Raw genomic sequence first — 16,539 nt, 5'->3', positions numbered from 1 at the left:
GGCGGCGGAAGATGCCGAGGCGTAACGGCGACAGCAGAGCTGCCCGCGCTGCCGGCGGAAACGGGGCGTGCTGCGGGGCAGCTTCTGCGGGTGCCGAGGGGACTTTTTCCCCTGGCGAGGGGATCCCGTTTCTGCCGTTCAGCGGTGTTTACCCAGGCGCGCTGCGGAAAGCGCTCGCGGCCCCCTCGCGCCACGTAACGGCCTGGGGCGGTGGCGGCACGCGAGCAAAGGACGCGACGTTCGCCGCTTCATTGCAGCCCGGTGCGTGGCGGAGCACGTGAGGGGCGCGGCGGGGCCGCCCCCGCTCTGGGGACCGCATTGGCTGCGGACGAGCGGCTCGACCGCGGGGACTTCCCGGCTGGGGCGATAAGAGGGGCAGGAGGCGGGCACAGCAACAAAGGGCGGCGGGGACGGGAGGACTGGCAGCGGCGGGTGTGTGTGCGGGGGAGCTCACCTGCCTGCCCCGATCTGCTCTTGTCCTGCAGCCCCGGCGGCGAGGACCGCTCGGCAGCCGCGCCAGGGCCGGGGTGCGCCGGCTGGATCGCAAATGAAGTGCGAGAACTGCACCAAAAAGGTGAGTGCGGTGGTGGCGCGGCCAGGCTCTGCCCATGCTTTTCTCAGCTGGAGGCGGTGGTGTCCCGGTTTGACCGGGATGGCGTTCGGCTGCCGGCCCCAAGGTCATCGACTTCTTCGTCAGGCGCGGCGCAGCCCCGCGACCCTCTCCTCATCCACGGACAGGCGGCGATGGCGCCCGGAGGGCGGCAGCTTCGTAAAAGCCCCGAACAGCGTTATCGTGGGGACACGGCTGTTGGCCGTACTCAGAGCCGTCACGTATCGCCGCGACGTGTACACCGAGGTCGGTGTGCTTGGTGTCATCCTCCCCGTGGGTTTAAAGACCCCCTCAGCGCTGTGCTGCTGCTGAGGCTAGGGTGTTCCTGAGGAGTTGCTGTCATTGCAGCAGATGCACTTTGAAATTAAGGTTTTGTGTGTAAACATGTAGATTTTGCCAAGAACGGTTAAAGAATTAGGCTAGTTTGTAATGAGGCAAACAGATATCTAAAGATGCTCGTGCTGTGGGGTGAATTTGTCTTGCATAATGGATATATATGTTTTGTTTCAGGAATGCAGTAAAAAACAGAAGAATGATGATACACAAAGCACATCTGTCGATGGATTGAGTGCAGATGATGGTTTTGGAGAGGTAATGTTCCTTCTATAACTGCAATATTTGTTGGGGGTTTTTTCTTGTGTATACCAAAGGTCATAAGTAGGGAATCTTAAAGTAGTAAGTATAACAGCAATCAGCAAGCAGTTGTGAGCAATTTTGAGCACTTCTAGGCTTCTCATGAGAACCAAGAATCTTTAAAAAAAGGTGATAGAACTCCCTACTTAGTATGCAAGTACAAACCAGAAATTGAAGTTATAAAAAATGAGCATTGAGCGTGAAAAGTTTTACATAAAGCCTTCAAAGTAGGTAGAGCTTGTAAGGAGAGAAGAGGAATTCTGGTAGTATGGGTGCACAAAATGTCTTTATATTAGACAGACTTACAGATAACCAACTGCTCTTCAATCGATAACTGGTTCCCTGGAAATGGGCACATAACAGGGATTTTGGGGTGGGTGTTTATGGAAGTAGCCTGGTTATGTTGCACTTCTGTCCAAGTATTCCTTCTTCCCACAGATGAGCTGTCACTGGTATTGTAGCCAGAAGTATGAAATTCATGATCTTACAATGTATGTTCAATGTAATTGTGGGACTGCCATCTGTTTGGTTTACCCTGTGGTAAAAAAACAAAGTCATCTTGCTGTTAGAGAGGCATCTGGCTATTAAAGAGGTTTAATAGTTCAACTGAAAGTTTTCTCAGTTGCTTGGTAAGTTGATGGAGAGTGTCAGCTCTGAAATGCAATGCACATTGAGTTACTAGAACACGGGCCAAATTTAGATCTGTGTTTATTCTTCAAAGTTTTGCAGTTTCACAGTAATAATAGGATCAGAGCCATGAAGAAGGATGGAACAGATTATTTTGATTTCTTCCAAATAATCTTGGATGTTATGCAAGTGTTACAGATTGTCTTGTTTTAAACAAAACAATGACAGCATGCTTGTTCTTCAGCTGGATCACTACAGAAACCTTCAAAATTAATTGATCATTATTAAATACTTGTTTGCTTATTTTTCTCCCCCCAGAAAAATGAGTTTCATACATTGGCTAATGCTAAAATATTCCTTAGCGACTGCCTAGCTTGTGACAGTTGTATGACATCAGAAGAAGGAGCCAGAGTTTTCCAGCAGAATCAGAAGGAGTTCTTTCATATTCTTAACCTTAATAAGGTAAAGTAACGCAAACAGTAACGTGGTTTTCTGTGAAGAGGAGGCACTCGGCATGACCAAGCAGCTTGTTTTCCCAAGGCAGATACTGTGAAGATTTGTCAGGATATGCTTTTTCTAAAGAGGAAGTGAGAATTTAGTCAAGGTCAGTGTTAAAGTATGAAAAATAATTTTGTGCTAGATATGCAAGATCCCTGAAATTTAACCTGAGTGCAAGAGGAAGGCTTCTGCACCTGCCAAAGTAATGTTTTTGGGAAGTCCAACTTCCCCATTACTATAATAACAAATTCTTCTGTGGTTTAGTGTTTATAAATAATCATACCTTCCTTAGTAGGTTTTTCTAGGTTGCTGGAATGTCATAGGTGCTGAATATGTCTTTCCCCTATACCATTGAGAGACCAACCACTGAATTTGTCTCAAAAAGATGGATTTTTCTGAGTTACATAAAATAAACATGTACAGGTGATTAGAGATGAGCACTGACAGGATCAGAGGAGCATCTTGTCCTCCTCTCAACAGACTTGATAGTTGTTTCATAGGGGTTTTAATGATACAGCCCACTGAAGCATAGGACACTGAGGAATAGCTCCCAAGACCACAAAAGGGAGGGAAAGTAGGGAGCCTTATCCTGTTGTAATTACATGCCTTGTTTCCTTTTATTCACCAGAAATGTGATACCTCAAAACACAAAGTGTTGGCAGTGTCTATATGCCCACAGTCATTGCCTTATTTTGCTGCTAAATTCAACCTCTCTGTGAATGATGCAGCCAAGAGACTCTGTGGTTTCCTCAAAAGTCTTGGTAAGTTTGGGGTTGTTATGATGATTGAGCAGAAAAGGGAGATTTCTTTGTTGTGCAGCCATAAAGTGCCATTGCACAATCTAGTTTAGAGTTTGAAATGTGCTGCTGTGTGGTATTAATGACAGCCCACCAGTATGACATGCACCCATTGCAGATGTGGATTGGAGCCATTACTCTGTTGATAGTGAAGGTCACAGAATATAGAATGATGTTACAAAGCTGTCTCTGAAACCTTCACTACTAAGAAATCAAGGAGGATTTGGTCATGAGTTATTTTGTCACCTGAGAGAGGAGGGTGTTCTTATTCCAAATGCCTTCCAGTCCTTTTGACATACCTCTGGAAGAGTCTTTGGTTTGTTGTGGTGGGTTGGGGTTTTTTGCTGTAATTTGAAGTTGCATGGGAGTTACTGTGTTTGCCTATTTCATGTTAAAGCTGTATTTCCTGTGCTCTTTACACTAGATACACAGTTTTCTTTTAAAAATATAACCCACTTTGCCTATAGATCTTGAGGGATGTAGTAATAAACCTATAAGTTGCTTCCTTATATACATTTGTTTTTTTCCATCTCTGTACCCAGTGTATTTTCTTAGTCTACAGGGAATGCTAAGTTCTGGTGGGCCCCAGTTTTCTTAGAACAAATTAATTATCTGGACCTCACTTGCTGTGGGGGCGTGCTCAGTATTACGTAGGCATACAGGGAGTATGTTGCTAAATAAGCAGGCAGGAGGTCTCTGCTGTGTTGGTGATATGCTCATGTACTTTTGCAGATAACTTCAGCAAGGGAAGATATGCCTCTTAGCTGGATAGATATCATTATCCACAAAAAAACCACAAGTGACTTCGACGTATCTTAAAAAGAATTCTCAAGAGTCACTACATACAGCCCAGGAGCTGTGAAATCCTGTTCACTTAAACAAAAGCAAATGTGTGCCAAATAGCAAGCTGCTCTTAAGGAAGCAGACAAACAATTTGAAGTAGTCCTGGTCAGCATTAGTAAGTTGGTGGCCCTTTTACATTCACGACATCAAAGATAGATTTTGTTCAGTGCATGGCTTTTATTTTGGACTTTTCTATTAGTGGAAGTTTGGAGAGGAGAGAAAGAACATAGCTGTTGATCTTCCAAGTTTTTTTGTAGACCTGGAACTGGGGAAAAAGCCTGTGTGATAGCAAACATTCTAGTAATCCAGCTTCCCTTTCTGCTTTCTTTTACAGGGGTGCATTATGTATTTGATACCACTATAGCTGCTGATTTCAGTATCCTGGAGAGCCAGAGGGAATTTGTGCAGCGGTATCAGCGGAGGAACCAGGAGGAGCATGCCTTACCGATGTTTGCCTCTGCTTGCCCCGGTGAGAACCAGTTTCTCCAACCTTCCTGCACTTCAGCCTAGTCCTATTGGAACTACCAAGGAACAGAGATAGTTTCACTTGGGAGCCTTAAATAGTTTACAGCATTTTCTCCTTGCTTTTGAGAGATACCAAATACTGCACACAGTGCTGGTTACCAGCAGTACTGATCATCCTCAGTGCATTTCAGGGCATTGCTAGATGGGCCTGTGTTCATGGGCTGTTGGGAGAGCTGAACTGGTTTCCAACAAGCATTATCAGCTTCCAAAATACGAGTGAGGTGCCACAGCCATAAATAGTACTTTAATTCTGTGTATTCTTCAGTGGAAGTGTCTGAATTACACTTTAGGAGCTACATATGTATATTAAGAGAAAAAGTGGGTTTGTGTTGTGGGTTTTTTTTCCTATTACTGTTATGTTAGTGTTGCTTCCTATCATCAGGAGCAGACATGCTATACGTTGCTTTTTTGTGCATGTGTAAAACCAGTGAAGTTGAAACACCCCCATATTACTTAGCTTTGTCTTCTTGTGTGGGGTTTATTTAAAATTCAAAACTTAAGGATTTTGTGTGGAACTTCTTTTGAGATAATTTTCATTTTTTCCATCCAGAAGAAGAGCTCAGACCTACTGCTCTTTCTGGCAATATATTTAATTAATGGAGTAGTTTTCCTTGTCTCTTCTACAAAAGATTGTTTGCAGTGCTGGTTAGTTACGGTGTTAGCTATGTGCTGTGGTATAGATGTTAGTAGAAGCATGGATGCTTTCCATTCCTGGAAAACAGAACCAGGATCCTCTTGTAAACCCATTCTGAAAGCACGTGGTATTTAATTTCCATTGACAGCAATTATGGGGGGGAAAAAAATTGTGATCAGTCATTTTTAAAGGTTGGTTCATGTGTTTCCTGTCTTTAATCCTCTGGGTGCATTTTCTGTTCTTCATTTTCCTTCCTCTTTCTCCCCCAGATTACATAATTTTGGCCCAGAATAGTTGTGTACTGGGTATGTTTATCACAAAATGGGTTTTATATAGCTCTGTAGATATGAGGTCAATGTGGACTCAAGTCTAACTGCTTTCATGTTACTTATCTTGGAGTGTAAGTTTCCACAGAACTATCACCCTCTGCAGGAGTGGTCTGGTCTAAAATCTATCATGAGCAAACAGAACACAGCCCATATTGTCCCAGAACCTGAAAAAAGCATTTTATTGTCTGTATCTTAGCTGTTCTTACCTCCTGCGGCTGCTTTCCAAAAAGAAAGTGAGCTAATATTTTGGGGGTTTGTTTCCTGTTGAAAGTACACCAGTGTAACTACTGACTGTATATGTAGTATCTCAGTCATTTCTTAATTCACCAAACTGGTGAGCAACAACATTTGGTCTGGGAGCCAGCCAGCATTTTTAATCCATTCCAACCTCTGAACTCCTAGAACAGGTCAACAAGGCAGGCTTAGAGCTGAAGGAGGGAGAGTGTAGCTACGGAGAGTTCAGATGCATCTTTGTGACCACTAAGAATATGTTCTGAAGTAAATCTGCAAGGATTGAAAGGTGATTTGTAAGGGTTTCTTGATGTTCTTTGATGGTAGTACACCAACAAGTGGTGGAGAATCTGCATGAATTTATGAAGGGTGCAGAGGTACATTGATAGAGAACTAAGTACCCTGGGCTTCCTGTGAGTGTGACTCTGGAGTTCAACCCTGTTAATGAGTATGAGAAACAGCCAGTGCAAATGCAAGGGGCAGATAAATGTCTTGTGTTGCTCATTCACTCAGGCTGCTTGTGTGATTAAACAGTGACTAAGGGTCATTGTGGACCTGGAACTACTGGACACTTGTGAAGCCTATCGCAAGGAAGGAAACAATTTAAGAAGCTGCATTGGGCAGCACCTGCCAGAAGCCTCTTGGTTTTTAGTGAAATTTTCTTAGAGTTCAAGTCTACAATATCTGAAACATTGCAGTTCTAAAAATTGGCCTGATAGCAGGAGTGCTATGGCAATGAGTAGTAATCATAGTTGCAGTAGAAGGGAGAAGGACCTTCCAGAAATGCTGCTAAAAATGCAATGCAGCATGTTCTTAAACATTGATTGAAGCAGTTTTTATTCTGTTCTGACAGCACTCGAGCCCAAAGCATTTAAGAAATAGGTTGTGCATGTCATGCAGAACATGCTAATGTGGCTTTTGGACCAAGCACCAAGACCAAGTCCTTTGTTGTGGGTAACATCTTGGACTTAAAGTCCCAGTTGAAGTTGAGCATTAAACAAAGTTCTTAGTCTCAGGGGTGGTGTGAGTATACATAGCTTGTTGTAGCTGAAATGCTGAAGGGATCTGGTGAAAGGAGGAGGACTCTTGAATGAGTCAGAATGTTGAATGCAGAGAGATTTCAGTTGATTACTGTGTGTGTGGTTGAGTGTGGGGGTGTTTCTAAAGAAGGTGTGGTTATTCTAGTGAAAGAAGCCATTTTTTCCCCCAGAGTTAATCCATGTGCATCTTGTGATAATGCTTTCATGTGACCCTTCTGTTCCAGGGAGGCAAGCTGGGTGCATGGATATTAAATCTCAGGAAACAGGAGGTCACAGTTAAGCAGCTGAACAGTGCATTTGTTGTATCTGGTGATCCAAGTGCTGAGGTCTAGAAAGTCAACTTACTCTCTGTTAGCTGAGCTCCTCTTCTTTTTGCTTCGTTAAATCTATGCATTGGAAAAGGATGTAGTGGATCATGGAGTTCACAAGGGCTTCTAGGGCTGGAATTGATGACTCGGTAAATTATTGATAGCCAACGTAAAGCCATATTAACAGCCTTGAGTCCTGCAATTTCCAAGGTGGGGCTTCCAGCCTCCACAGAGATGTCCTTCTTACTGTGGAAGTGTCTTGGTTTTTAAGAGCTGTTCTTTAACTGCTGTCACCGTGCCATGCTTCTTTGCCACTTCACTATCTGTGGTTTTCTGTTGTTCCAGGTTGGATCCGGTATGCTGAAAGGGTTCTTACCAATCTCGTGACCTCTCACATTTGCACTGCAAAGTCTCCACAGCAGATAATGGGCTCCCTGGTGAAGGGCTACTTCGCCAGGCAGAAGGTGAGTAATTCTGATTTGTTTTTACTATTGCACTCTTCTAAAAGGATGGACTAGTGGACTTTAATACTGAAATAGAGATTTTGGTATATTATGAAGTGACAGTCTTCCTGAACTGTTTGTCCTTTACTTGAATAATGGTGCTGTGCTGCTGTACAAGCTTCCATGAAAAGAGGAGTTTACAGAGAACCTTGTTTAATGTGGTGCAGTGTGAGCAGTCGATCCTTGCTCTCCTAGTGCAACATGGATTTAGATATTTATGGATAAAACTAAATCCAGGGTAGCTGAAGAGATGCTTGTTAAATGCTGCCTGTGTAGCTCTATAGCACAGTCAAAACAGGAGCAGGGGAAAATAATGTAGGTGTGCCCTGTTATCTGGGATCAATTAAAAGCATTATGTCCTAGAAAGTAACCTTAACTGTGTACTTTGAAAAAGATGTTGTTCTTTCATACTTACATTTAACTGCTTCCACATTATAGGAAAGGATTGCTCTCTCCACATGCATAAAGCAGTATTGATGGACTGGCTATGGATGAAATGAGAGAATGTCAACTAGGAAACAGAATTTCAAAGTCCTGACTTGCATTCACTTCCCAAAGCAATCAGAAGTTGCAGAAAATGCAATCTGAAGGAATAAGTGAAAATTTGAAATGCTTGTTGAGGATGCTTTGTGACTTTGACAGATCACTTTATCTGTGTATGACAGTTGTTAATTGCCAAGGATTGATTACTAGTACTAGCTACAGAGAGTTTATGGTGCTGGTTTTGCCTTTGTCATCCTTCAAGCTGTCATTTGCTCTTCATGGAGTTCACATGTGCTCTGTTCTGTGTTTCACAGAACTTGTCTCCTGATAAAATTTTCCATGTGGTTGTGGCACCCTGTTACGACAAAAAACTGGAAGCTTTGCGGGAGGATTTCTACACCGCCTTGTATAACTCACAAGAAGTTGATTGTGTGCTGACATCAGGTTAAACCTTCTTTAAACTTCCTATTTACAAAGATCCAAGCAAATCACATTGTTAGAATAGCCTTTCTGCCAGGCTTGGCTTTTGGTCAAGTCTGCTTTAGTTGTAAGGTTGGCTTTTTTCTCCTTTCAGTACATGTTTCTGTCTAATAGTACTGTAGGTGCTATGTAAGGAGGGCAGAGTGGAAAAAATACTTTTTCCTTCTAAGCTGCTATTAATCTGAAAACAACATTCAGGTATTGTTTTTGTCAGCCTCTTCAGAAAGGCAAGAGTTAGAAAAATGCACATTTTCAATTGTTTTGTGCTCATTATTTAATGTCCACTGGGTTTATTCATAACTTTCTAAGTAGCTTTTTGGGGTAGCTTTTGCCTTGTAGGCTTGATGTCCAAACTGTGTATCCTCTTCTTTCCCCTGTGGTGTAGAAACATCTTCCAAACTTTACCTAACAAAAATGCTAAGGATAGCATTATGCAAAGTTTGGAGCAACAAAAGGTCATTTTCTTCACGGCTGGAAGTGTCAGGCTTCTTAGTTGCTGGAGGGAACTGACTCTTACTAAGAATTAGAGGACGTGACTGTAAGCACCTTAAGTGTTGGAATTTTCATCTCTTGAACAGAGGCACAGCATTGTGCATTTCGCTTGGTGTCGAAAGTAAAGTGTCATGTTTTCCTGCAGGTGAAATTGTCCAAATAATGGAACAGAAAAACCTGTCTATGAAAGATGTGACTGAAGTAGCTGTAGATAGTTTGTAAGTAGTTTTGTTGTGGCTTGCTTCCTTATTTTGATAACAAGTAAGAATGCCTTTGAGCATATTCAACATAAATGTCAAATTTCTCAAAAGCATGTTTTGGGTTTTCTTCTCAAAAGGAAAGAAAAAAACCACCACCTACATCAAAGCCTGAGTATACTATAAACCTCACCCTTGATAAAAACCTTGTAGGGGTTTTTAACCCCTACATCAGGTGTTCATTGTTATGTATAAAAGTTATGAAGCAGACAATGAAAACCTGTACATATTAAGTACAGAGCAGATAAAGTAATGACTCCTATCAAGTGACTACTTTAAAATATGTGGGGTTTAAAGATCTATATAGCTGCTTATGGATATTTTAATGCAGTAATACTAAATTTAACTAGATCAAGGTCACAGCTTGCTTAGTTTGTCTGACTGCTTCAGGGTGTTGACCCCACCCGGAGCTCTGCTGTTCCTGAGCATGTATAAAGCTGAACAGCCTCATCTGCCCTGTTCCACTGCCTGGCCTCACACAAAGATGCTGAGATGCAGTCATGGCGCTGACCATCTGTTCTCTGTTTCCCTATCATTCAGAGTAGCATCTTGACAGTAAATTTATACTTCCTCTAATCTGTTCATTTGTATTGATAGAAGTAGCATCCTTTCAGGAAGTGGTAATGTGTGGGGAATTTTGGATAAAGAGGACAGCAGTTATTTTTTCAAGATTCAAGCAAAACATGCTTTAGAAGAAAGCATTGAAGAGCTTTTGTTTACTCACTGGCTCAGGAAGCAGCTTGCATGTTTTAATTCTCAGGCTTAGTTACAAAGGCTGGTCTTGCTGCTTACTGATCTTTGTTCAAATGTGACAGATGTTCCTTGGTGTCTTTCCAGAGTGGTGGTAGTGGAGCAATAAATGTTCTTTCTTGCAGAAAGCTCTGGAATTTTTTTAAAATCCTTTTCATTTGCACTTAGTGTTCTGCTTGGACCTTGTCTAGACAGGATCCATTTAGTTGATAGTATTGTAACCTTTTCAGAGCTGTTTGTAGCATAACTCCTAGTGATCACTTCTACCAGAGCTTGTCACACAGAATGAAAATTACATAAAGTTCTTCTAATGACACAAAGATGCTCATTGATTTTTGGAATCAGCCTGTCCAGTGAAAAACAAGTTCTTACTTAGAATGTACCTGTTCTGTGGGATCAGTTTATGTGGGAAATAGTGTTAGTTTTTGAAAGGATTAATCTGGTAATGCTGGCTCAAGATGTGAGACTTGATGACTTTTTTTTTTTTTTTTTGCTTTTTATAGTCTTAAAAGTAAATTTTTTTGCAGAGAAATTTGTGTGACTTGAACTCCACTTCTTAAAACAAGTCCCAGCACAGCAGCCATTTGTGGTAAATTGCGTGATGGTGAAGTCATATGGATGAAGTAATTCCTGTTTGAGTTCTAAACTCACTGTAATGAACTGAAGGCCTGAAGTTCTGGAGTTGATCGTTCCTTCTGTTGTTTTCTAAGGTTTGATGAAATAAAGGAGGGAGATGTAGTAAGGCATGAAGGGAAAAGATCTGATGGTTACCTGGAGCACATTTTTAAACATGCTGCAAAGGAGCTTTTTGGCATAGATGTCAAGGAAATCACCTACAAAGCATTAAAGTAAGTTAGAAGTTTGTGTCTTTTTATGTAGGGTGGGCTAGTTAGAGTGTTTTCAGCTGTTAGGCACCTACAGTCATCACCTAATCCCAACTGCCTGACAACTTCAGGGCTGACCAAAAGTTAAAGCATCTTACTGAGGGCATTGTCCAAATGCCTCTTAAACAATGGCAGGCATGGAGCACCAACCACCTCTAGGAAGCCTGTTCCAGTGTTTGACCATCCCCTCAGTAAAGAAAAGCTTCCTTGTGTGCAGTCTGAACATCTCCTGGTTATTTGTGCCATTGGAGCTCTAATGCAGTTGTTGCTAACCTGGCTCTTGCACCAATGGAAGCAGTTACATGGCATCAACCTGTACCTTTATTTTAATTTTATTAATAACCTTCCCACCCTTAAAGATTTAATGTAGTTCTATTCTGAAAATTCATCCCTGACTTTTGCTTAACTCGGTTTAGAAACTGGAATAGTTCCCCTGAATCTCACTACTGTAATTGTTCTGCTCTTTTTAGAGCATCTGAATTCAAGCTGACACAGTTGGGCCATCCTTTGGTAGTGCAGGATCTAAAATGTTCTCTGTGTTTCTTTACAGGAACAAGGACTTCCAAGAGGTTACCCTGGAAAAGGATGGTGAGACAGTGCTACGTTTTGCAGCAGCTTATGGCTTCAGAAATATCCAAAATTTGGTTCTGAAGTTGAAAAAAGGAAAGTTTTTATACCATTTTGTAGAAGTCCTTGCTTGCCCAGGAGGTAAGGCCCACAATTGTTCTACACATGTCTTGAATCTCAAAGGAGAGTTGCCTTACAGGCAGGCACTTAATTTCATTCCCTCTTAGTTCTCTTCTTACTAATCAAAAGTGCTTATTGTTTAATGAATGGTCCAGAAACCATTTGCAAGGTTGGCTCAGGAATTGATTTGGTTTTCTAAAATTAACCACAATGTTATTTGTTCTGACCTATAAATGACAGCATGGCTCTTAGGGTTATTTCAAAACTCAGGGGACCTACTCTGAAATGGTGCTTGTCAAGGGCAAGAAGAGACATGGAACGTAATTAAGATCACAAAACCATGGAGAAGGGAGATTGTTGATATGGAAACCTTGTCTACATGAGGATGGTTTTGATACTGGAGTAACTTTAGATAGAAATTCTAACAGCATGGGGGTTAGTTTATGTAAAGAGACAACTTTTCCCTACAAGTAAATACAAAAAAAAGAATTCCAGGTCAACATAAACTTTGTTCCTACCAAATATCCATCATCCTTGCAGGTTTTTTATTTGCTTTGTTGTTTGTTTGGCTTTTTTTCCCCTAAGGGTGCCTAAATGGAAAAGGTCAGGCACAAACTGAAGATGGAAAACCAGATAAAGCACTGCTTAACCAGATGGAGGAAGTGTATGCTGCAATACCTGTTAGACTTCCAGAAACCAACCTCCATGTACAAAAGATGTACCAGGACTGGCTGGAAGGCATGGACTCTAAGAAGGCCCAGGAAACTTTGCACACCCAATACAGTGCAGTAAATCAAACAGCAAGCAATTTGGATATCAAATGGTAATAAATCAAACTTGTAAAAGTTTTGCTTAGGTTAGTTACAGATTCAGCACTGGAAACACTCTATGCAATCGCAGCTGCTATGCACTAGCTGAGCGTGTGAATGAGGCACTTCTGGATTTTGGGTGGTCAGTTGTGAAGAGCTGTTGCTTTGGCAAGCAGAAAGAGAAGTCTCCCTCCCAAAGCCCTGGTTGTACCATATTATTTAACTTCTTGTGTGGTTAATCTCCTGCATCTAGTGGATTTCTTCATTCAAAAACATCATGTTGCGAGGTACGTGAGCACTTTCTGCCAGGGCAGAAGAGTTCCCTTCACCAAATGGGCTCCCCCGAGAAGGCGAGGTTGTTTGACTCTTCCTCCTAGGTGTGTAATCCCTTTCTTCGTGGTAAAAGAGTCATCATGAATTGCAGTACTGTTGCAGTTGTGGAGTAACTTGGGATTCATTTGTCTTGTTAACAGAAAACCCTTCAGAGGGACAAGTGTGTACATGGAGAAGTGTCATGAATTTATGTATGCCTTCTATCCATGTTTTAACAAACTCTCCCATTCCAGACTGATTCTATGTTCTGTAGGGAACAGGATGCTTCGTATAAACTGAACTTGGGAAACTGAATGGTTATAATGCAATCAGTCATTTAAAGTAGTTCCAGATAGGTTGGTTGCTACATAAAGAGCATTTTCTTTCCTTGTAACTTTTCTTAGGAGCCTGCAGCTAGGAAGGGTGCTGCTCCTTTTCTTTGCTGGCTTTTTTTAAGAGAGTGACACATACATGAGCACTGCAACTTCCTAGATATGCTGAGCCAGACCTACAGCACTTTGATTCGTTCATGTTTTGGTACACACAATAGCAGATTGGTCTTTTATTTGTCTGGTAAAAATCACTTCATGGAGCACCTCTGAAAAAAGTACTTCGCAATGCTTGTGAGTGAGCTCCTCCAAGTCATGATACACTGGCATCGTTCATTTTGGCACACTTAAAAAGAATTAAGTGCTCTGTGGAGGCTTCATTTAACAGGCATCTAAAAGTTATTTACTGCAGGCAACCCCATGAATTGTCAGAGGGTTATTCAAGAATGTGATGTACAACCAAAAAACCTTACTAGTAGCCAGGCTGCTTCAGATTGTCCAGTTAGCATCAAATTTGTTCATAATTAATGGCTGCTTGACACTAGCAAGGTCTGAACTTTACTTTTCCAGTCTGAAAGTGTGGATGGGCTTTTTTCAGTTGTTTCAGGCAGTTTGAATGAGTCATGTAAATTTCTTTATTACAACTGCCTGTATGAGTAAGAGCTAATACAGCAAAACCCTGTGTATTGAAACCTGTGCATTTAACTTGAACACAGTGGACGGGATAGAAGCATTAGTGAAGTCAATGTGCAAGTTCTTGCATTGGCTAAACAGAGGGGCTTAAAAAGAGACACAGACTTAAGTGTGCTGCCCTGGTGACAAGAGAGAGTTCTCTTAATGTGAAGCCGTTAACAGAATCACAGCCTTCAATTAGACCTCCACTTAAACAAAACATTTCACTTTGAGGGATGTTTTCTTTCCAGTGCAAATGAATTTGATTACTGTGCTATCTCAATGCACACAATGAGATTATACCCATAAATTAGCCTTGGTAAGTTGTTTCTTGTCGTAATAAAAACATTATACTTACATGGTGCAATATCAGAACATCTACAGAAATCTACCTCTGTACAGGAAGGGAGTCCAGAGATGGTGGAAGACCTTTGTACAGCTGAAGCTGTATAAAATGTCTGCTGAGAAAAGGTGGTGGTGTTTGTGAGCAGATCACCCAGAGAAGCAACATCTGACTCCTGTAGTCTGATAATCTGTCAAGATTGCCTCCAAGAACTTCCAACAGAATTGCCCTGTAATGAAGTGGTCTTGTTCTGTTTGTACAGGCATATATTTCTATGTATATATGGTTTATAGCTTGATGGCATGTTTAAATTATATCACTTCAGTTCTTTGTATAGTATGCTTATTTTTTTATGTGTGTACAGTAGGCAAAATGGTACGAAAAGATAGGGTTTTTTCTGATGAAGTCTTCACCGACGTACCCAAGAGCTGCCTTGCTGTTCTGAAAGGATTCCCTTTGGACTGTTTGTACGACTTGACAAACACTCCCATTGCAGGAGGCACTGCTCTGCCTGTTCTCTTGCCATGATGCTTGCCTGCTGCACCAGAGAGCCTCACTTCCCCTGCTGCTGGGAGACCCTGGCCGTGGGCCAGCAGATGAAATCAACCTGCAATGTACTGTGCTGTGCTCCTGCTACAGGGGACATTGGTGGCTCAGTGCATAAACTAAACGATTTCAGTTGAATCCATTTCTTCCATCTGCTCAAGTGTTTTAACCTATTGAGATAGTAGGAATGTAAAAACAGAGTAGGTATTTATCTGCCACAGTGCTCTTTTTAATGACAAGGAGGGCATCTAACTGGGCAGCTTTTAGTGGCTAGGTGGAATGTATGTATTATAACTAGTGACTTACAGTGACTGATACTTGTCTTCTTTTTTTTTGGTGAGCTTTTGTTTTATAAGCCTTTTTGCAGTAAAACTGATTATAAGGTTTTTAAAAAACCCTTTTCTTGAAAGTGCCAGTTCAAAAGAATGGGGGGGGAGGAAGTGTTTTCCCTTAACTGCAATAGGCCTCTCCTCCTTCATCTTCTTTCACTGAAATTTTAACATAGACCAGAAAAACTTGTCTCAACTTCCCATATAATGAAATGCTTGCCTAAGATTTGATTCTGGCTTCTAAATCTAGAGTTGGGATGACTGTCATTGCTGACAATATGTGTTTCCAGCCACACTTCCGAAGTTGTTGGCAATTAAGAATTTTCATTGCTACTGCTTTTACAGCAGTAGGAAGAATTCCTAGTGTGGTCACAGCCACAGTGCTTTACTTCTCAGTTGAATGTTGTGCTGAGACCATCTTGTCTCTGGGTGATTTTTAGAAAATACTACATTGGAAGGATTGTGGGAAACTAACTGGACATGTTAAATTAATTGGCAAATTGACTTGGGGTATTACTGACATGAGCAGATCAAGTGCTTGATACCTTGGGCTATAGCACTTCACTCTGAAACTGCTACAAGGGATGCTCATTACGAAGTACTCTGCTCTGCCATCTCCAGTGAGCTTGCCTGAGCCACAGCAGCTTGTGTTTGTCCAGTGCAGTTAACAGGGACAGAACAGGCTATGCTAGTCCTTAGGATAAAAGATCTAGCTGTGTGAAGCAGGCTCAGCTGGGATTATATCTGGATAATGTTCAGTTACTTAAATTTTGGTGCTTTGTATTCAAATGGAGCATGACCATGAATTGTCCTAAATAAATCTTGGTACTCGATTATGTGTTGGGTCTGTCTCATTCCATAGAAAAGCTTAACTCTTAACATAGATGCTTGACAGGTGAACACTTGGTAAGCCTGTAAATTCATGCTATCAGCAATACTCTATCAACTGTTGATGAGTATCCTGGGTTACAGCAAACTGGTAAGTGGAAGGAGAATATTGCTGGACAGCAGTAGGAAATGGTAATTTGCCCTCTATAATACTAAAATAATATATTGAATTGTGGCAAACCAGACAAGCAGCTAGTGGTTTTAAAGCTCTTACCTAGGAAGAAAGGATGTTGCTGGATGAAGCCAATCTATGGGTTTAAGTAGTTAGGCTGCAGGTAACTATAAACAGTTACTTGAAACACTGCTCCACAAGGAAGAGAGATTTGTTTGTATGCACAGTTGGGGAAGGGATGAACACCGAAGTGCAGAAGAGGGAGATACTGTTTCAATAATAGCTTGTGCAAAAAGCCGTCTTTACCAAATTCAACAAACCATACATAAACTCCTTTGGACAGTTAGGACCTTAACTTCCACAAACTACTAACTACACTTCATGGTGCCCTGTGGTTTTCTTCAAAGATCAGTATCAAGTGGTTACCTGGCCTGGGGAGAAGGAGGAAGTGCTCTCCACAGTCTTGCCCACAACAGGTATGTTCCTCTTGCTGTGTGAGCGGAAGATGAGAAAGAACAGGAGGGGCCCCCAGATGTTACTGTGTCCTTAGCTACCCTTGAACAGAAAATGGGTGAATGAAGATTTGTA

General features: G+C 41.7%; 1 protein-coding gene across 1 annotated transcript; it reads left to right on the top strand.

Annotated features, from left to right (window-relative positions):
• The first annotated feature begins 310 nt into the window (after positions 1 to 310).
• Positions 311 to 13,864, top strand: NARF (nuclear prelamin A recognition factor). The gene is made up of 11 exons (XM_054170527.1): positions 311 to 574; positions 1,121 to 1,201; positions 2,189 to 2,332; positions 2,997 to 3,129; positions 4,343 to 4,477; positions 7,421 to 7,539; positions 8,376 to 8,505; positions 9,179 to 9,251; positions 10,751 to 10,888; positions 11,475 to 11,632; positions 12,197 to 13,864. The coding sequence occupies exons 1-11, from the start codon at positions 548 to 550 to the stop codon at positions 12,436 to 12,438; spliced, it is 1,380 nt and encodes a 459-aa protein (XP_054026502.1). The 5' UTR covers positions 311 to 547; the 3' UTR covers positions 12,439 to 13,864.
• Positions 13,865 to 16,539: the final 2,675 nt, after the last annotated feature.

Source organism: Dryobates pubescens, chromosome 20 (assembly GCF_014839835.1).
Source record: "Dryobates pubescens isolate bDryPub1 chromosome 20, bDryPub1.pri, whole genome shotgun sequence".
Lineage (NCBI taxonomy): Eukaryota > Metazoa > Chordata > Aves > Piciformes > Picidae > Dryobates > Dryobates pubescens.
The sequence above is the reverse complement of the archived record's forward strand: the minus strand, read 5'-3'. Positions and strand labels throughout refer to the sequence as shown.